This window comes from Heterodontus francisci, chromosome 42 (genome assembly GCF_036365525.1).
Source record: "Heterodontus francisci isolate sHetFra1 chromosome 42, sHetFra1.hap1, whole genome shotgun sequence".
Taxonomy (NCBI): Eukaryota; Metazoa; Chordata; class Chondrichthyes; order Heterodontiformes; family Heterodontidae; genus Heterodontus; species Heterodontus francisci.
This window is the reverse complement of record NC_090412.1, coordinates 21,291,689-21,313,156: the sequence shown is the minus strand read 5'-3', so window position 1 is coordinate 21,313,156 and position 21,468 is coordinate 21,291,689. Positions and strand designations below refer to the sequence as shown.

Here is a 21,468-nt window from a genome sequence, read left to right as displayed (position 1 = left end):
CTCCCACGAACAGCAATATGATAACCAAATAATTTGTTTTAGCAATGTTGATTGAGGGATAAATATTGATTGAAACACCAGGGACAACTTCCCTACTCCTCTTCAAAATAATGCCGTGGGATTTTTTTAAGTTCACCTGATGGGGCCTCGGTTTAACATCTCAGCTGAAAAACGGCACCTACAGCACTGCAGCACTCCCTCAGTACTGCACTGGAGTGTTTTGATATTTGTGCTCAAGCCCTGGAGTGGGACTTGATTCTACAACCTTATAACTCATGGGCGAGAGTGCTACAAACTGAGCGACAGAGTCAGAAGACAAGCAATTCCCAGGAGGATAGTCGTTTTAGGCAGTGGTCGACAATCGCCTTCTGAGAAAGCATTTGTGAATGTAAGGTGATATTTTTGAGAGAGGTCACAGGGGTTGGACGGGTTGAAAATGAAGCGAGGTGTAAATGTAGATGCATCCAATATTACACGGAATCCAGGGAGAAATGCTGGAAAATGCTCATTTTTAATGGGCTCTCATCGTAAACCCCTGAAAGGTGAGGAAAGCGTGGATGCCACCAGTCGGGATCGTTGAGTGAATTGGTCCCTCCACGTTCTACTTTGGGAGGAAAAAGTTTTCTTTTTCATCCTTGTCTCCGTCGTGTGAGATGTTACAGATAAATCAGCCGCCGTGACACAATGTCCTTTTTGTTTCAGTGATGTTGGTGGGTTTGCTACGTTACGCGCAAGTGATGGAGAGACACCAGAAGTCCTTGCTGAACACTGCAGCGCTGGCCACATGTTGGATCTGTGCCGCAGGCCTCATTGTCGTGGGAAATTTCCAGGTAAAATATAAAGAAAATTTACAAGTTTCGAAGGGACTCTTGCTGACCAATTTAGCCTCATTGGTAACATTCGCCCGTCCACAACTTTAAAAGAGGTGACAACCCAGTTAAAATAAATAATGACGTAACCACATTACCACAACAACCACACTTCTATAGAAAAGAAAAATAACTCACATTTATATAGTGCCTTTCACATCCTCAGTCCCAAAGTGCTTTATAGCCAATGAATTACTTTTTGAAGCGCAGTCACTGTTGTAATGTAGGAAATATGGCAGCCAATTTGTGCACAGCAAGCTCCCACAAACAGCAATGAAGTAGATGACCACATAATCTGTTGTTAGGTGTTGCTTGATGGATAAATGTTGGCTAGGAGTCAGGGCAGTATGCCCTGCTCTTCTTTTGAAGTAGTGCCATGGGATCTTTTACGTGCACCTGAGAGGAAAGATGGGGCCTCAGTTTAACATCTTACCTGAAAAATAGCATCTCTGACAGTGCAGCACTCCCTCAGTACTGCACTGGAGTGTCAGCCGAGATTTTTGTGCTTCAGTGTCGAGAGTGGAACTTACCCACAACCTTCTGACTCAAGGGTGCGAACACTGAACTACAGCTGACACTTTAAGGCATTTTGGGAAGTGCTGAGGTGGTGAAAGGCGCTATGTAAAGGTAAGATCTTTCGTCTTTAAGCGGACGGAGCAATGGCTGTTGAAGTTTAATGCAGACAGGCACAAATGAAGGAAAAATGAACAACACATACATTCCATGAATGGTGCCACAATAGCTAAGATGGAAAGCAAGGAGTCTTAACAGATTGGACACTAAACATGCCCAATCAATGCAGAACAGCAATCAGCAAAGCCAGTAGGGGGCTGAGCAACACATAGCCAAAACAGTAGAATGCAAGATATAAAAAGGTAATGAACAAACTGTACAGAGGGAAAATCACGATCACAGTGGGTGATTGTCCCACAGTGAGAGCAGCCCAGGTTATTTTCAAGACTTACATTTGCTGAGCTTCTTGTGTTCCATCGCCCATGGAATTGGTTGAAGTGAGCCCTGTGCTAAGTTCCTGCCTTAAAAGGCAATCAAGGTCCCATTTATATCCTCAGACTCTGATTTCCATTTTATCTCAAGGCCGTTATCATTCCATTAACCCCAGGTGAAGAGAATCAAAACCACACCCAAAGACTGATCAACATGCGGAGTAAACGTCCAGTTAGAGTAATAGAGACAAAAACAATTTGAAGAAAACAATTGCATGCCACAATGGGGAATGCGCTTGGATCTCTCTGGATGAATGAACTAAGATGGCAAAAATGGGTATGAATGTCAAGATATGTGGAGCCACGATGGGTAAACAGAATTGAGATACAGGTCAGCCATGATCTGATTGAATGGCAGAACAGTCTCAAGGGGCTGACTGGCCTCCTGCTGTTCCTATGTCTCTATGAATGGCCTTGCTGATCTGTTTAAGATCATGTAAAATGAGCTAAACTTTTTTTTAGACGAGCCGATGGAGAAATACCATCCGAATGTGTTCATTGTTTGTACCACTGTCTGGGCCAGAATGTTAGTCACATGGTATGAGTGCCAGCTGCAGATCAACAATCAGTCACTAAACACCTTATTTTAACAATCTTTACTGTCTGACCTGCAATAAATCAGCTCAATGAGGGAAGAGATGGGGGCTGTTTTTCTAATATTATACAGGCAGCAGTGTTAAAGGGCTTGTGTTGCCACCTTGGACTTGGTTTGGTTCCCCATGTGCGAACCGACAAACTGACTCTGCACATCCAGCCCCAACTGTACGATCAGCTGTCATATCCAATAGTTCATGGAGCTGTAGCTATTCAGGCAGGAAATTATGTCTGAACTTCCACCGTGAACAGCAAACATTCAAAGCGAGTGTGTGTGTGTGTGTGTGTAATATGTTTGCAGTCTGTCCAGTTACTGCAAATGATAGGAAATGAGGAACTGCTGCAAATGAGGAAAGGTGCATTCTGCCCCTCAAACCCAATCTAGCCATAGACCGTACACCAAGTCTCTCCATCACACACCTACCCAATCTGTTACATCACCTGAGGCAACGTGCTGCAAAGTTTCAGCTGCTCCCACATCCCCTTTCCCCACCGAACCAAAAATCAATACTTAGACCAACTCCCAGAGTTAGTCATCTGATCTTGGATCCGCTTTCGACTTTAATCACCTGATCTTAGAACCATTCCGTGGCAATCACCCGATCGTGGAGCTACTCCCAGTGTTAATGACTGGGGGTGAGGTTCTTCGTGACATCTCCCAGTCCGCTGTCATAACATTGGCAGAAACTCCAGTTTTTCACACAAACTGAGCTTCTACCAAGGTTACACCTTTGAAGCAGGAGAACCTCCAATTAAATTTAACTCGCAGATCTTACATCCACTCCCCGTTAATTCACAGATCTTAGATCCACTTTGTGTCAATGACCAAATCTTAGATCAACTCCCAGAGTTACAGATCAACACCAATGTTAAGCAGCTGCACCAATGCCATCTTTCAGAGGCAAGGACAGTATCAATCTCAACACCAAAATGAAAAAAATTATTCTGGGCCATGGTCTCACATCGGAATACAATGGGATTGCTGGTAATGTAGTAAGGAGTTTGACAAGGTTGCATGTACTCATCTCTGTTTCTTATACAAACAAGAATAAACCATACTTACAACGCCTACTGCCATTATATCTTTGTCGGATTTGGCATCAGATGACATGCTGCATTTCACAATCACTTCTCTGAATCTCCCACTTACTGCTGTGTACATCAGTCGGTCAGTTTTGGGAAACAGGCTGCACAGAAGTGGAATTCCAGTCAGTGCCTCACTGATGTTGAAATATGGGGCTGTTTCTAATCTAACTGTACATTTAAGAGACTTGGAAAAATTCTCCCTTTTACTAGGAAACCTCTGTTCATTTCAGTTTAAAAGCACAGCTTGTCTAGTTCTTCAAGTACAATTACTTGGATCATCTGTCACGATTGGCACTGTGGCATCAAGTCATTAAGTTCAAGTGAAAAGTTAGAATGAATCCTGGTAACGTTAATTTGGCGTTTAGTGCTTTGAAAATAATATGAATGTAAAGATAACTTTGAATCAGAAAGATATTTTACTGTGAATTGGATTCCAGGAAAACTCAGTCAGCATCCCTTAGGAGAAAATCAGGACTGATTGATTAATAACAGATTGTGACATGTTTACTGTTGCCTTGTTAGTTCTGACTGAGACTCCTGGGTTGTGGAAGGTGACTCAGTGCCTGGATGGGTTCCATGACATTTAGTTTTCGCCTTGCGTGTCCTTTACTGTTTTCTACTCAGGCCTAGTCCTCAATTTAAACAAACTTGGGATTGGATCTCGAAATGGGTTCCTCTTTTAACCAGCTGGTACACAAACAGAAAATGCTGGAAATATTCAGCAGGTCAGGCAGCATCTGCGGCAAGAAAAACTGAGTTAACATTTCATATCAATGACCTTCCAACACAGCTGGCACCTGGGGAGATGGTGGTGTCATGGTAATAATGTCACTGACCTGTGGACCTGGGTTCAAATCCCACCATGGCAGCTGGTGGAATTTCTTTCTTTTCTTTTGGGCCTCCTTATCTCGAGAGACAATGGATACGCGCCTGGAGGTGGTCAGTGGTTTGTGAAGCAGCGCCTGGAGTGGCTATAAAGGCCAATTCTGGAGTGACAGGCTCTTCCACAGGTGCTGCAGAGAAATTTGTTTGTTGGGGCTGTTGCACAGTTGGCTCTCCCCTTGCGCCTCTGTCTTTTTTCCTGCCAACTACTAAGTCTCTTCGACTCGCCACAATTTAGCCCTGTCTTTATGGCTGCCCGCCAGCTCTGGCGAATGCTGGCAACTGACTCCCACGACTTGTGATCAATGTCACACGATTTCATGTCGCGTTTGCAGACGTCTTTATAACGGAGACATGGACGGCCGGTGGGTCTGATTCAGTTAATTAATAAATTCAATTGATAAAAAAAAATCAGGAATTGAAAGCATGTAATGGTGCCATGAATCTATCATTGATTGTTGAAAAAAAACTCATCTGATTCACTAATGTCCTTTATGGAAGGAAATCTGCTGTCCTTTCCTGGTCTGGCCTACATTCGAATCCAGATCCACAGCAATGTGGTTGACTCTTAACTGCCCTCTGGAATGACTTAGCAAGCCACTCAGGTGTCAAGGGCAACTATGGGCAACAAATGCTGGCCTTGCCAGCGATGCCCACATCCTGTAAAAGTATAAAATAAAAACTTATCTAGCTTCCCCTTAAATGCATCTATGCTATGAGTCTCAACCTTTCCATTTTTTTTATTTGTTCATAGGATGCGGGCATCGCTGGCTAGGCCAGCATTTGTTGTCCAACTCTAATTGCCCTTGAGAAGGTGGTGGTGAGCTGTGTTCTTGAACTGCTGCAGTCCATGTGGGGTAGGTACACCCACAGTGCTGTTGGGAAGTTCCAGGATTTTGACCCAGCGACAGCAGTACAGTTCCAAGTCAGGATGGTGTGTGGCTTGGAGGGGAACTTGCAGGTGGTGGTGTTCCCAAGCATCTGCTGCTCTTGTCCTTCTATGTGGCAGAGGTTGCAGGTTTGGAAGGTGCTGTCGAAGGAGCCTTAGTGAGTTGCTGCAGTGCATCTTGTAGATGGTACACACTGCTGCCACTGTGCGTCAGTGGTGAAGGGAGTGAATGTTGAAGGTGATGAATGGGGTATCAAATTTCACATTCTAACTACTAGAGTCATAGAGAGATACAGCACCGAAACAGGCCATTTGGCCCAACCAGTCAGTGCCAACCATCAACCACCCATTTATACTAATCCTACATTAATCCCATTTTTTCCCTTTCACATCCCCACTTTCCCTCAATTCTCCTACCACCTACCAACACTAGGGGCAATTTTTGCAATGGCCAATTTACCTATCAGCCCGCAAGTCTTTGGCATGTGGGAGGAAACCGGAGCACCCGGAGGAAACCTGCGCGGTCACAGGGAGAACTTGCAAATTACGCACAGGCAGTACCCAGAACTGAACCCGGGTCGCTGGAGCTGTGAGGCTGCGGTGCTAACCACTGCGCCACTGTCTGGGTAAAGAAGTTTCTCCTGAGTTCCTTCATGCATTTATTGATGACTATCTTTATTATTTATGACATAATTCCCAGGTTTAGATTTGAATAAAGTGTGCCACACCTTTCAGCCTTTCTGTGAATTGGAAGGGTGAAATAAAGTGTGTTGCTTGTGAGGAGGCATGGGGTTTGTGTTAGTTTGGTATTCTAGTGCATCTTTGTCACTTTTCTCAGCGCAGTGTTTTAATATCAGGATGTTCCAATTAAAACAGGACAGCCGAGAGGCAAAGATTGCTCCATAGACTGCATTATGTTCGATTTGTCTTAGTTTAAGAAGAAAATCTGGAATGCATAAGACTAATTCTTCAACAGGCCAAGTACAGTGTCTACTGCAGAGAGACTCTTCCCCAATGTCTTTTATCTCCGAGGGGGATGGTCACCAACCGATGGAACATCTGAGCAGAAAAAAAAGCCAGTGACATTTCTCCCTCATCTGTGAAGTAAACATCAGCATAGATTCCAACCTACATTCTTGATCCCTGACCGCTTGTGCAAGTTTGCACAACTCTATTGAGACTGTCCTTTTCTTTTTATTTCTTCTTGGAATGTGGCAAGATCAGCATCCATTGTCCCTCCCTAGTGGCCCTGAGAAGGCGTTGGTGGGCCACCTTCTTCTTGACACTCCCATAATGCTTTTAGGTTGTGAATTTATCCCACTTGGCATTTGATCCTTTTCCCTGTGTTGCAGTGCCAGTGGGTGTGATGTGCTACAGGGATGATTCGGGTTGGGAAAACTGGACGCTGTAACTTTGACAGCAGTTTAGTAAGAAAATATTGACACAAATAAGCTTCAATACCAATAGTTTCAGCTTCCTACCCACGTCTGCAAATTGTACGCCAAGTGCAAAGGAGATGGAGGGAGGCCAGGCGTTGCAAACCTGCCCTATAATTCCCTCACCCCAATGCCCTGGTGAGCTGGTGAATGTGGGGCATTGTGCTGGGCCCGACTCACTCTCCCTGTGGGGATATGCTTCACTTATTTAAATGCAGGCAGCTTAGGCCCAAGGGGGTAAAAGTCAAAGCTTAGCAACCACCAGGTGTGTGCTTGGGATTTTTGGGAGTTTAGTCAACTAAAACCCCACTTTCACAGACGAGTGGGAAACGTCCCTTGCCTTGCACACCATGGGACTACCGTTAAGACCTTATGTTTTCCTTTCTTTATCTCCCTTCGTTAAAGAACTTTAGCATGTTCTCATTGTTATCGAATCTGTATAAGTGCACGTCATTGTTGCTTTTTGTAATCCGGAGCAGCAGATGAAAAATTGTACGCCAAGTGATGGTTCGACAACTTGGGTCCTGTTAATGAACCAGGCTTGCTGTTCAGTGGTCAGCACTGGAGTATCTCACACCACCTGGTTCTGGTATCAGGTCACTGAGTCAGCTATGGAGGGTTAACTGGATTCCATCACCAGACTGATCCCTGAAAGGATCTCGCCTCAGACGTTTTGACCTGGTTGCCCCAGTGACGTGAACAGGTCAAAGCACAATATTCTAGCACACGATTGTCTGCAACGCTGACCTTCAAGGACGCATCTGTCTGTCTATCAGAGCGGAGTTTTGCATCTCAGCTCCGGATTGGCTGGTGGAATCCTGGAGAACGACAAATGCCATTCTGAAATGCAAAATACACAGAAATAAAAATTAAAAGTTAAAGCTTTTGCATATGGCTAAAAATAGTAACATAAAATAAAACTGCAACAATGGAGATAACAAGGTAAAAGAATGGGTTGGAAAACAGGTTGGCAGTGGGAAATCGTTTCAAAAACCTTTTGCCCTTAATTTTATTATAGCCTTTTATGATCGATATATTGAAGCTGCTCAATAGCTCTGATTTATTACTGGTTTAATATTGGGGCAATTTTTTTTTGCTTGATGGGGCCTCTGTGTAATGTCTCATCCAAAAGACAGCACCTCCAACAGTGGAGCACTCCCTCAGTACTGCACTAAGTGCCAGCCTTGATTATGGGCTCAAGTCACTGGAGTGGAAATCGAACCTATGACCTTCTGACTTGGAGACAAGGGTGCCACCCACTGAGCCACTGTGTATGAAAAGCAGTGGACTATTCCTGCTGATGAGGTGATATTATGCTCATCACTCGCATAACGATGGGAAGAGATTGAGTAGAATGGACCCATATCCTCTGGAGTTTAGAAGAATGAGAAATGATTTGATTGAAACATATAAAATTCTGAGAGGGCTTGGCAGGGTAGATGCTGAGAGGCTCTTTCCTCTGGCGGAAGAGTCTAGAACTAAGAGTCATGGTCTCAGGATAAGAGTTAGCCATTTTAGGACGGAGACGAGGAGAAATCGCTTCACTCAGAATGTTGTGAATCTTTGGGATTCTCTACCCCGGATGGCTGTGGATGCTGAATTGGCAATGTTCAGAAGACCACTGCCTGCCAAGAATGCGGCATAATAATTTTGTCATATGAACATTAATTTTAAACTGTTGCTGGATTGAAGAAGTGACTTGTTTAAAGAGATCACCAGACATTTGGCTGCAGGACATTTGCATACTAAGAGACGGTGCTTGGAGAGACAAAGCAACTACTCCCTGATCCAATTAGCCCAAATGGATTTTGATCACCAGACATTGAAGGTGTAAGGAAGCTTGTATTCCAGTGTCTGCTAAGATGGAGAATCCGCAAACTCAGGAGTGGTTAAACCAGCTGGTCACATGACTAACCGGCTGGCCCAGGCTTTTTGAACTAGACACAGGACAGTTTGAAGACAGACTGCAGAGTGCAACTGAACGTGGAACAAGACAGCCCCTCTCCTGGCTGGCTCTCTCTCGCTTTCTCACAAACCTCCGGACCCACTGAAGTCGCTTAAACCTGAAGAGAGAAAAGGTTCCTACATCGAAACAAATTAAAGCCACCAAAGACTCTACATTGAACTCAAAGGACTGTAATTACAACCCAGCTATTGCCTCAAACTTTTCCCCTTTATTCTTTCTACTTTTTTCTGTCTCTATCTGCGTGCGTGTTTATCGCGTATGCATGCTAGTGTGGTCGCGTCGCATATTCGTAGTCGTTAACCGAATGAGAGTTTAAGGTTAATAAACTTCCACCTTTCTTGTTTAAATCTAAGCAAACCTGTCTGATTTCTTTGCCTTACAATTGGAAAGCAGCGAACAAGGATTCACCGAGGGGGAGAGCTAAAACACGGCGTTTTTAAAATTAAACCCTGTTACCGTTAAACCAGGCAAAGGCTGAGAGGGAACCCCTAGACCCCTTTCACACCTGGTCCTAACAGCGAGTATGTTCAAAACTGAGATCGATAGATTTTTGGACACTAAGGGAATCCAGGGAGATGGGGATAGTGAGGGGTAGTGATGTCAATATAGAGAATCAGCCATGATCTTGCAGAATGGCGGAGTAGGCTTGAGCAGCCGAATGGCCGCTTCCTCCTCTTTCCTATCTTCTTACTACAATATGAAAACTATTTTTTTTATTGTTAGAGCATGGAAATCATGGACTTATTATTGTGACACTATTCAAAGGAAGGCAGGAAGCTCTCGTATTGTCTTGGTCAACATTCATCCCTCAACATCATCACAGAACAGAGAAACCAGCTGGTTATCTCCTTTTGCTGTTGTGGGATCTCGTCTGGCGTTTGGCTGCTGTGTTTTCCTGCATAACAGCAGCAACTGCACTTCGAAATGAATTCACTGGCTGCGCAACGACAGCTCGCTGTGAACAGCGCCTTTAACTGAGGAAAACGTCCCAAGGTGCTTCGCAGCAAGAGGCGCCATATGAATGCAAAGTCTGTCTTTGTAATAAACACGGGAGCGGTGAGATTTGTCGTGGGCTTATTTTTTCCATATCAGCTTTTGCATACTTAGTTTTCAAATAATTGATGGTGGAATCGCTATACTGGTAATTCCTCTAGGTGATGACTGTCAGCAGTGGCTCAGTTGGTCACATCTCCCCTCTCAGTGGGAAGGTTTTAGGTTTAACTCCAGTGACTTGGGCACAAAAGTACTTAATTGACTGTAACATGCTTTGGGTTGTGAAATGTGCTGTATAAACGTGTGTCCTTTCTCTCTCAAGGTACCTCTCCCTTTAATAGACAGTGCCCCTTTAATGCAGTTGCATTTTTGCAGTCAACAATTTGTTTTAATTCTAGCAATTCAGTAAACATCTGTACATTCTGTAGCCGAGCCTCTCCCCTTTATAACTCTCAGCAATTTGAACATACAGGGAATCCTTTCAAGAGCCCATCTATTAGACAAGGTGAGCACAAGCTTTAAAGGTGGCTTGGGGCGGCAGTCAATACTGAAAGGGCAGCTTGTGATTGCAGCTGCAGGAGAGAGAGTTGGCACATTCAGTCAAACACATGTTGGAGCATCTCCAAGCTGTGTCTCTGTGGTATGTGTGCCCACAGAACTGTTTGCAAGTACGTCCTGTTTCACTGCACACTGCATCCCCCTATATACGCAAATAAAGGTTTGATTATGGCTGTTTGATTTGGCCCCGCTGATCGGTACTGGATATTTCTGTCTGTGGTAAAGTTGGCGCTCATGAGCTCCATAAAGTCCTCCTCGTCTCTGTATAAATAGAACATCAGTGAAACAACTGGGTACAGGTGTTACCACTGAGCCAAGAGACAAAGAGAGGTTTGCAATGAATTTGACCCAAGTTGCAGCCTTGTCTAGTTGGTGCCAGGAAATGGTTCCAACATTTCGAGTGAATTCCAGTCTGAGCAAGGCCCAGTGAACAATGCTGTAATTGTGCACTTCAGCATCCCCCGGCCACAAAAAATAACTTTATCCTGTTCCACATTCCACGTTTGCAGTGATTTTGTTGTAAGTATCCAAATTGGCCTCCACTACTGAGCAACAGATTGACTCTCCATTCTCTAGCTACTCAAGTTACATCAGTTGTACCCCATAAATATCCAGAGTATAGACCTATATCGGAGGACGCTGCCACATCCTATTGCAAGCCTTCCCTTGGCACATGACTTTAGCGAGTTAGTTACCATGGATCTAAAGGTATTGGACAAAGACATAAATATTTTCATTTTACATTTTGTAGACCTGGTGACCAGATTTAGTATTTCTACAATAATACTTAGTAAGAACAAAGGGTGATTATTGACAAAATCATGGAGAAATGAATATGGGCTGGACTTGGGGCACCAGCAAAATTTCTGACTGATAATGGAGGGGAATTTGCCAATGACGAGTTCAAAGACGTGTGAAAACATAAACATCATGGTCATGAATATCGTCCTTTCATAAAATTTTAGCTGATCAAGCAGAGTGCAAGTTGATAACTGCCCTGGCATGTGCAGTTCCTGCAGAGAATTCACTCCAGTTGGTTGGAGGGTATAGTTTCTATCAGTTAGTCTATGGGTGAAATGCTAAATTGCCTTCTGTACTGTGTGATAGTCCTCCTGCACTAGAAGTTACTACAATTAGTTCAATTTTTTCTGCACATTTGAATGCTTTACATGAGGGGAGATGGCCTTTCATCAAGGTTGAGGTCTCAGAGAAAATTTGGGGAGCTCTGAGACATCGTATAAGACCATCCGAGACGGAATTCAATTCAGGAGATTTGACGTACTGTAAAAGAGAGGGAATGGAAAGGCCTTGGTAAGGTAATAGGTTGTGATGATAAGACTGTAGCTATCAAACATGGTAATCAAATTGTTAAGGTTCATTCCTCATGATAAAGTGGAATTAAATACACAATCTTGGACTCAGCAGCTGATAGAAGTAAACAAGGCACCTTGTACCTCAAGTGGTCATGTGTTTTGTGATGAAGGTCCTGAGGAACAGAGTACGGTAAATCAAGGGCTAGATAGCGGTTATGTGAGTGATGATGGCACACACAACAGAGTATCACATCCAAAGTCCAATTGCCCAGAGTATATACTCGGGTGACATTTATTCCTGAGGCTTCGAATGAATGGAAGGGTGTGACAATTGTGGGATGTGCAGGTAATGTAACTGGCAGATTTAAATATTGATTGAATGTTCAGGATGATGGCTAAGAAGTGAGGTCCATGGACTGGTAGATGAGGTAAAAGAGCAGAGAGTAAGAAAGCACAGTGCAAATGTTGATAGTGGGTCCGGAAGTGACTCTTGTCTCAGAAAAAGATCACATACCTGAGAAAGAGCCTCCAACAGTGCCAGAGGGTGCTCTCGCAATAGTCATCCTGACAGATGTAAGTAGAGGCCATAGCTTGAATAGATCACGCAATGAAATATAGGCCACAGAAGTGTCTCAGAACAGAACTAGAAGCAGACTTCCTCATGACTGTGAGGTTTTGGTGGCTGCCAATAAACTTGAGGATGAAACTAATGAGAGACAAAACAAAGGGAATTAGATAGTTGGACAGAGTTTGCATTTTATGTCTGAGGTACCAGATAAGGGGCAACCAGCTTTGTTACAAAGGTGGATTTATACTGAAAAAGTCCTTGCAGATGGGGCTTAAAGCTAAACTGAGGCTAGTTGCGAGGGGTTTTGAAGAGCAACTGGGTGATACAGATGTGAGGATGGACTCTCCCACAGCTGGAAAAGTAATATTGAAAATCTTTTTAACTCTTTTGGCCACATATTCACTGGAGTCTAGATCAATCGACATAAAAGCTGCATTTCTGTAGGGCGATACTTTTCAGAGACAAGTGTTTCTAAGACCGCCCAAAGAGGCAGAAGATACAGAAAGAAAACTGTGGAAAATAAACAAATGCAACTGTGAACTGAATGATGCTTTCAGGGTTTGGCATTTTTCAGTGAGCTCTGTTTTGATGAAAATATGTTGTGTTCAACTAAAAGCAGACCCTGCAATGTTTTATTGGTGTCATAAAGGGAAACTTGCAGGCATCTTCATGATGCATGTTGATTAAATTTGGAGTGGTACTGTGGAATTTGAGAAATGTGTTATGAATAAGATTAAAGTAGAATTTAAAATTGGAAGTCAGGCTTGAGGGGTTTTTAAGTATATTGGGTTGAATTTTACCCTCGACGGATGGGAGCCGTCCACAGACTCAAAAGTCGGTGGCGACCCCGCATCCGCCTGGCCTGGGGATCCGGACCGCATTTTGCGGTCCCCAGGCGTTTAATTGGTCTGAGGCCAATCAGCGGGCTGGCAGCTCTCTGTCCCAGCAGCGCCACTGGGAGCAGTGACCACGACTGGGATGGCAACCCAGCTTCGAGAAGAAGAGGAAGGACGGCCCCGGGAAAAGGTAAGTTTTTGGGGCCTCGGCGGGAGTGATCAGTCGGGCCCTGGTGAGGCAAGGGTGGTCGGTTGGGGACGTGGAGTGTGTTGGGGGCATGAGGGGCCCCCCTCCCCAAAAAGGCCATCAGAAAGCCGCCTGCTTTTCTCAGGCGGCTTTTCTCAGGCCTGGGCCACCTGACCAGCCGGGGTAAAATCCCTGTGGCGATGGGTGGAGGCCCTTAAGTGGCCATTAATTGGCCCGCGTAAAATGGCAGTGGAGGAAGGGCCCCCCGAGCCTCCCACTCCATTTTATGTCCCCCCTCCCCTGCCACCAAACCGTTGTTTGGGGGGGGGGGGTGTAAAATTCCGGCCATTGATTTAGGTATTAAGCAGAGTAATATAGAAAATAGGAGCAGGAGTAGGCCATTCGGCCCTGCTGGCTGGCTCCGCCATTCAAAAAAGATCATGGCTGATTGTTTAATTGAGTACCCGGTTCCTGCTTTCTCACCCTCTCCTTTGATCCCTTTGGCATTAAGAAATATATCTATCTCCTTCTTGAATATATTTCAAGAGTAGGTCTGGAATAACTTTAAAATCAACAATCCTATTTAGAGAATGCTTCTCCCATCCTGGTTAATTGTGCTCAGTCATCGCAGAAAGATGATGTTATATCTGAAAAAGAGATGGAGCAATTGCAAAGTTTGATTGGTCAGTTGAACTGATTGTGCATTCAGACTAGACCAGGTGCTAAGTTTGAATTGTTGGAGTGAAGTATTATGATGAACCACCCTAAAGCTGAGACTCTTTTAAGGGCAAATAAAAGACCGAATGAACATGACACAAGTCATTTTTATTGATGCCTCACATGATTATCTTCCTAGTGGGTATTTGAGTGCAGCTGGTTTCATAGTATTTCTCATGGCTGAAAATGAGAAATGTTGTCCTTGAGCTTGGGAAGCTAAGAAAGTAAAAAGGGTTGTTAAAAGTACTATAGCTGCTGAAACACTGGCTCTTGTGGAGGCAGTGGGTATGGCTTTCTATTTGTCAAATCTTTTAAGTGAGATTCGACGCAAGGGGTATACTGAAGATAGTACACCCATTGAATGTTATGTAGATAATTGTTCATTGTGTACAGTCTATGAAAGGTGTGGGTGAGAAAGGGTTATGGATTGACCTTTTTGGCTTGAAGCAAATGCTGGAGAGGAAGGAAATCTCTAGAATTAAATGGGTGGATGCAAGTCATTAACTGTCTGATTGTTTTACAAAAAGAAATGCATGTATGAAGAAAAGGAGTCCTAGAAGAGGGGTGCTTCGCAATGTAATGCATTGTACAGAATATGGGGTTTTTGTGTTATTTTGTTTTGAAATTTTGTTTGTGTTTATTGACTCTAATATATGTTTAAAGAGAGAGGGTAAAGAAAGGAAGGGGCGTCGGGAGACGGGGAATCATGATCCAGAGGAAAGAATTATCGGACTCGCCGATTGGCATCAATAAGGTACTTCTGCCATGTAACAGTGGCATCTGCTTTGTCAGCAAGCCTAATGATGGTATTGGGGTTAGAATGAGACAATGCATCTCTGCAAATTCAGAGGGAGCTGGATTGGAGTGAGTAAGGGGAGTGGAGTAACTGAGATAGCCAATATCATGGTGGCAGTACTTGATGAAAAGAATCAGAAACTGCACAAGGACAGAGGAAGGGATCCTGGAGGATAGTGAAGATCAGAAAGAGAAGAAAGGGTCAGGTATATGAGGGCAGCCCTCCCTGCCAGAAGAGAAAGCTCCAAGGCAAAGACGGCAGACGGTGAGCTCGGCATTGTCTTGAATTCGGGACTCGTTAGGATGAGGGCATATTGAGATGAAACCGAAGACAGACCGTTCAGGGTCAGAGGGTGAAGGTCAGAAGTAATGGTGAAAATCTGGAAGGGGGCTGAAATTAGACCGAGAGATAGGCTCGCATCCAAGTTACTTGAGCTTCTGCCCCTTAAAAGGCCAAGAAAGAAGTTCTTTTAAATTTGAAGTGCTGGATGATGTCGTACGATGTCATCAGTGACCGTTGCCACAGAGCCTTCCATTGAATGGGGTAGAAACTTACTGCAACGTGTTAAGTACAGGATCTGTTTGTTTAAGTCAGGTCAGCCAAATTAAAGAGCGGTAACTTCTACAATAAAAGTAGAAATTCCACCTCTGGCTTTTATCAGACTTGCAGATTTATTGACGAAAGGTTTCAAGTTTATTCATGCCTCTTGGGCCATACCTTTCATTTCTCTCATTGTCTCCTACTCTTAACTTTTCTTTCCCCACCCTCTTTCCTCAGTCCATCTTCCTTTCTTCTCACAATCTACAGGGTTTCTCATACTGAGATTAGCGTCTCCCTAATCACAAAAGCAAAATACTGCAGATGCTGGAAATCTGTAAAAAGACGGCAAATGCTGGAAACAGCCAGCAGGTCAGGCAGCATCTGTGAAGAGAGAAACAGAGTTAATGTTTCAGGTTGATCGGAATTGGGAAAAGTTAAAAATGTAATAGGTTTTAAGTAGGTCAAAAGGGAAGGTCTGTGATAGGGTGGAGGACGGGTGACATGAAATAACAAAAGAGTTGGTGGGGCAGAGCTAAAGGAAGTAATAATGGGACAAATAAAGAGACAAAAGATGTGTCCAGAGGAGGTGTGAATGGCAGAATAAAGAATGGCTTTGGAAAACAAAATAAGAGAAACAATGTTAAGTCTGAAACATGGGGCAAAGAAAAGGAAACAAAATGTGGGGTGTGGCGGTGGGAGCAGAGATTATGGTCTGAATCTGTTGAACTCAATGTACAGAACCGCAGAACTGTTACAGCACAGAAGGAGGCCATTCGCCCTTCGTGTCCGCACCAGCTCTCTGAATGAGCAATTCTCTCAGTTCCATTCCCCCGCCTTCTCCCCATAACCCTGCACATTCTTCCTTTCATATAATTGTCTCATTCCCTTTTGAGTGCTTCGATTGAACCTGCCTCCCATCACCTTCTCAGGCATCGCATTCCAGACCTTAACCACTCGCTCCGTGAAAAAAGTTTTTTCCTCATGTCACTTTTGCTTCTCTGACCAAATACTTTAAATCCTTTAAATTGAGTCCAGAAGGCTGTAAAGTGCCTAATCGAAAGATGGTGTGCTGTTCCTCGAGCTTTCATTGAGCTTTACTGGAACATTACAGTTGGCCGAGGACAGAGATGTCAACGTGAGAGCAAGGTGGAGAATTAAAATGACAGAACACCGGAAGTTCGGGATCATGCTTGCGGATTGAGTGGAGGTGTTCCGCAAAGCAGTCACCTGCGTTTGGTCTCCCCAACGTAGAGCAGACCACATTGTGAGCAGCAAATACAGTATACTCCAATCACGTCTCCAGTCTCCCTAATCACCTCTGCTTGATCAACCTCACCTTTTATCCTACTCCTTTCAACCTTGATAGAGTTCTGCACTGTGGGCCTAGTTTTCTGAATTATAAAAAAAAGCTCATAACTTCAGACTTCCTGACGCTATCTATCAACATGGTTTTGTCAGGGGGAGATCATGTCTAACAAACTTGATTGAATTTTTCGAGGAGGTGACTAGATGTGTAGATGATGTAGTCTACATGGACTTCAGTAAGGCTTTTGATAAGGTCCTGCATGGGAGATTGGTTAAAAAGGTAAGAGCCCATGGGATCCAGGGCAATTTGGCAAATTGGATCCAAAATTGGTTCAGTGGCAGGAGGCAGAGGATGATGGTCGAGGGTTGTTTTTGCGATTGGAAGCCTGTGACCAGTGGTGTACCGCAGGGATTGGTGCTGGGACCCTTGCTGTTTGTAGTGTACGTTAATGATTTAGATATGAATATAGGAGGTATGATCCGTAAGTTTACAGATGATATGAAAATTGGTGGTGTCGTAAATAGTGAGGAGGAAAGCCTTAGATTACAGGACGATATAGACGGGCTGGTAAGATAGGCAGAGCAGTGGCAAATGGAATTTAATCCTGGGAAGTGTGAGGTGATGCATTTTGGGAGGACGAACAAGGCAAGGGAATATACAATGGATGGTAGGACCCTAGGAAGTACAGAGGGTCAGAAGGACCTTGGTGTACTTGTCCATTGAAGACTGAAGGCAGCAGCACAGGTAAATAAGGTGGTTAGGAAGGCATATGGGATACTTGCCTTTATTAGCTGAGGCATAGAATATAAGAGCAGGGAGGTTATAATGGAGCTGTATAAAATGCTAGTTAGGCCATAGCTGGAGTACTGTGTACAGTTCTGGGCACCACACTATAGGAAGGATGTGATTGCCCTGGAGAGGGTGCAGAGGAGATTCACCAGGATAATGAAAGCAAAATACTGCGGATGCTGGAAATCTGAAATAAAAACAAGAAATGCTGGAACCACTCAGCAGATCTGGCAGCATCTGTGGAAAGAGAAGCAGAGTTAACATTTCGGGTCAGTGACCCTTCTTCTGAACTCCTATATTCACCAGGATGTTGCCTGGGCTGGATCATTTCAGCTATGAAGAGAGACTGGATAGCCTAGGGTTGTTTTCCTTAGAGCAAGCAGAGAAGGCTGATTAAGGTATACAAAATTATGAGGGGCATAGATAGGAAGAAACTTTTTCCCTTAGGGGAGGTGTCAATAACCAGGGGGCATAGATTTAAGGTAAGGGGCAGGAGATTTAGAAGGGATTTGAGGAAAAATGTTTTCACCCAGAGGGTGGTTGGAATCGGGAATACACTGCCTGAAGAGGTGGCAGAGGCAAGAACCGTCACAACATTTAAGAAGTATTTAAATGAGCACTTGAAATGCCATAGCATACAAGGCTACGGGCCAAGTGCTGGAAAATGGGATTAGAATAGATAGGTGCTTGATGTCCAGCATGGAAATGATGGGCCGAAGGGCCTGTTTCTGTGCTGTATAACTCTATGACTCTCTTAAAGCGAGTTCAATAACTATAATAAAATACATGTCGAGAAGGGAAAACAAAATTCTTCAGTTGCTTGTGAAAAGAAGTAGGGGGGGGGGGAGGAGCTTGGAACATTGCCCTTTCATAGGTTCTGTTTGCCTTCTGACTGTAAATATACCATAATAACAGCAATCTAGATTGCTTCACCCTATGTAGACTCTGAAAGATTAAACATAAATAGTATTCAGCTTGGAGCTGAAATAATGGTCCCTTGCAGGCTCAATATTCCCGAGAGTCTGGATGAAGCTCAGTGCACACGGCCTTCAAATGCCTGATTTTTGTTTTTAAAATTAATTTGAATACACAACAGATGGCGTCCTTGAGGAAAGCAAAAGTACGAGTGAAGTGTTTTTCTCGGGTACATCATTGCCCAAAAGCACCTTATTACACCGTCAACGAATTCTATCAATGATTGGGAATGTGTCATCCCGTACTCCAGCTCAAGATGTTGAAGCTTGTGCTTCCAGCACCATTGTCCCCATAATGTAGCCCCACTCTATGGGCTGGATTTTATGGGCCCAACTGAGGCAGGGTCGTAGGCGGGGAGGCCCATAGAATAGCAACGGGGGAGGGGGGCGGGAGCGGAGGGCCCATCACCACCCTGTCGCCAAGTGGTTTCTAAGGGGGCAGGATAGGCCAATGATGACCTTCCTGCCCAGAGGCCAATTGAGGCACTCCCCCTATCGTCCCCCAACCAACCAACCACCGTTGGGATTTAATCAGCAGTCAGGCAGCCTCCGCCACGCAGGAGGAAGCCTTGTAAAACGAGACGCCCTCCCTGTGGGCTTGGTGGGGATAGTGTCCCCTCCTCTGTGGGCAATCTGCGGCCCATGGAGTGTCCTGGCCTGGAAACTTGCACCTCCTGGGGTTCTCGCGCTGGGCCTGGTTCCGAGGCCTCTGCAGTACCAGCGGTGGCCATTGCTCCCAGTGGCGCTGCCCACAGTGCTGAGCTGCTGGCCCTGTGATTGGCCGGTAGATCTTGGAGATGGGATCCCCATCCTTAAAGGGATGGGGATCCCTGCCGCCAGAAATGTCGCCTCCGGGACAACGGAGGATCGCACCAGCAGAGGAGGGGTGCAGAAAATTGCCGAGATGGAGTTCCCCTTGCCTTTTCAGCCTGGTGCTGGGAGCCCCTCCACAAAATCCCACGCTCTGAGTGGCATAATAGTAACATTCCCGCCTCTAAGGTGCAGCATTTAAACGCCACACCAGACAGTCCTGGTGAGTGGAGACCGGAGCTCCAGCTTGGAATTCCAGGTTGACAACCAGCAGGATCCTTGAGTCCAGTAGTTATGGCAGGAATCCTACCCCTCCCGCCCACCAAATCATAAGGATAGTGGGGGCCCATAAAACCTTCTGGGTTATAAGAATGACTGGCTGGCGTGAAGAAGGTTACAGGCATGGAAGAAGTACACGTCGTAGCCTGTCAGCTTGTAATTGTTACACAAGTCCTTTCACCTTCATATTCTCTCAAGGAAAACAGCACTGCTGTTTTATACTGACCCTATATTGTCGCAGCATCAGTCTGTCCTTTCCTCTGTACTTTCATTTGGTTGAGCAAGATGGGCTTATACACATTGACGTTTAGAAGAATAAGAAGTGATCTTATTGAATCATATAAGATTCTGAGGGGAGTTGACAGGGTAGATGCTGAGGGAATGTTTCCCCTCGTGGGGGAATCTAGAACCAGGGGGCACAGTTCCAAAATAAGGGGTCTCCCTTTTAAGAGAGATGAGAAGGAATTTCTTCTCTGAGGCTGGCTAATCTTTGGAATTCTCCACCTGAGACAGCAGTGGAGACTGGGTCATTGAATATATGCAAGGCTGCATTAGACAGATTTTTGATGTATGAGGGAGTCAAGGTTTGTAGGAGAAGCTGGCAGGAAAGTGGAGTTAAGGCCACAATCAAATCAGCCACGATCTTATTGAATGGCGGAGCAGGCTCGAGTGGCTGAATGGCCTACTCGTGCTCCTATTTCTTATGTTCTTATTAGAAAGCTGTCTCTAGTCTGTACTGTTAACCTAGGCTGTACTGTTACTATTTAAGCACAAGGTTCATTTTATTTTTTGACACAAGTCAACATCCCCTGTCTCTACTACCCCATTAATTAGAACCCCATAGATTGTATTTCCAAACCAGACCCAGTCTATATCGTTCATATATATCAGCCTCAGTTTGTACTGTTGCTATAAACCAGCCCCAAAGAGCAGCTTTATTGAGGTGCTTGAGAGAATGTGCTTTTTTTTAACTGCAGTCTTACTTAGACTTGCTACTTAGACAGAAGATACAGGTAATAATTTCGCTGTTGCCATTTACAACTCCTCCAGACCCATACCAAAATCGAAATACTGCGGATGCTGGAATTCTGCAATAAAAACATAAAATTCTGGAAATACTTAACATGTCAGGCAGCATCTGTGGAGAGAGAAATAGTGTTAACATTTCAGGTCGATGTCCTTTCATCATTCAGGTGACAAAGGTCATCGATCTGAAACATTAGCTCTAACAGGACAAATCCAATCCAGCCAATTACTGCCTCATTGGTCTACTCTCAAACACCAGCAAAGTCATGGAAGGTGTCATTGACAATGCTGTCAAGTGGCACTTGCACACCAATAACCTGCTCACCGATCCTCAGTTCTGCCAGGACCATTCAGCTCCAGACCTCATTACAGTCTTGGTCCAAACATGGACAAAAGAGATCAATTCCAGAGGTGAGGTGAGAGTGACTGCCCTTGACACCAAGATAGCATTTGATTGAGTATGGCATCAAGGGGTCCTAGTAAAATTGAGGTAAATAGGAATCGGGGGAAAACTCTTCACTGGTTGGAGTCATACCTAGCACAAAGAAAGATGGTTGTGGTTTTTTGAGGTCAATCATCTCAGTCCCAGGACATCACTGTAAAAGTTCCTCAGGCCAGTTCCTAGGCCAAACCATCTTCAGCTGCTTCATCAATGACCTTTTCTCCATCATCAGATCAGAAGTGGGGATATTTGTTGATGATTATACAGTGTTCAGTTCCATTCACAACTCCTCAGATACTGAAGCAGTCCATGTCTACATGCAGCAAGACCTGGACAACATTCAGGTTTGGGCTGATAAGTGGCAAGTAACATTCACCCCACACAAGTGCCAAGCATTGACCATCTCAGACAAGAGAGAATCCAACCATCTCTCCTTGACATTCAACAGCTTTACCATCACTGAATCCACCCCCCCCCCCCCCCCCCAACCCCACACACATCCCCAATCAACATCCTTGGGGTTACTATTAACCAGAAACTGAACTGGACCAGCCACATAAATACTGTGGCTACTAGAGCAGGTCAGAGGCTGGGAATTCTGTGGTAAC

The 21,468-nt window shown here is 44.6% G+C and overlaps 1 protein-coding gene across 4 annotated transcripts in view; it reads left to right on the top strand.

The window, feature by feature from the left end:
- The window catches only part of zgc:154058 (Transmembrane protein 150A-like), a 109,638-nt gene that overhangs the window by 76,457 nt on the left and 11,713 nt on the right, over positions 1-21,468 (top strand). For all 4 annotated transcript variants that reach the window (XM_068020741.1, XM_068020739.1, XM_068020740.1 and 1 more), the window contains one exon: positions 703-830. In XM_068020741.1, the coding sequence (XP_067876842.1) occupies positions 703-830 (128 nt within the window). The remainder of the gene's footprint in view (positions 1-702; positions 831-21,468) is intronic.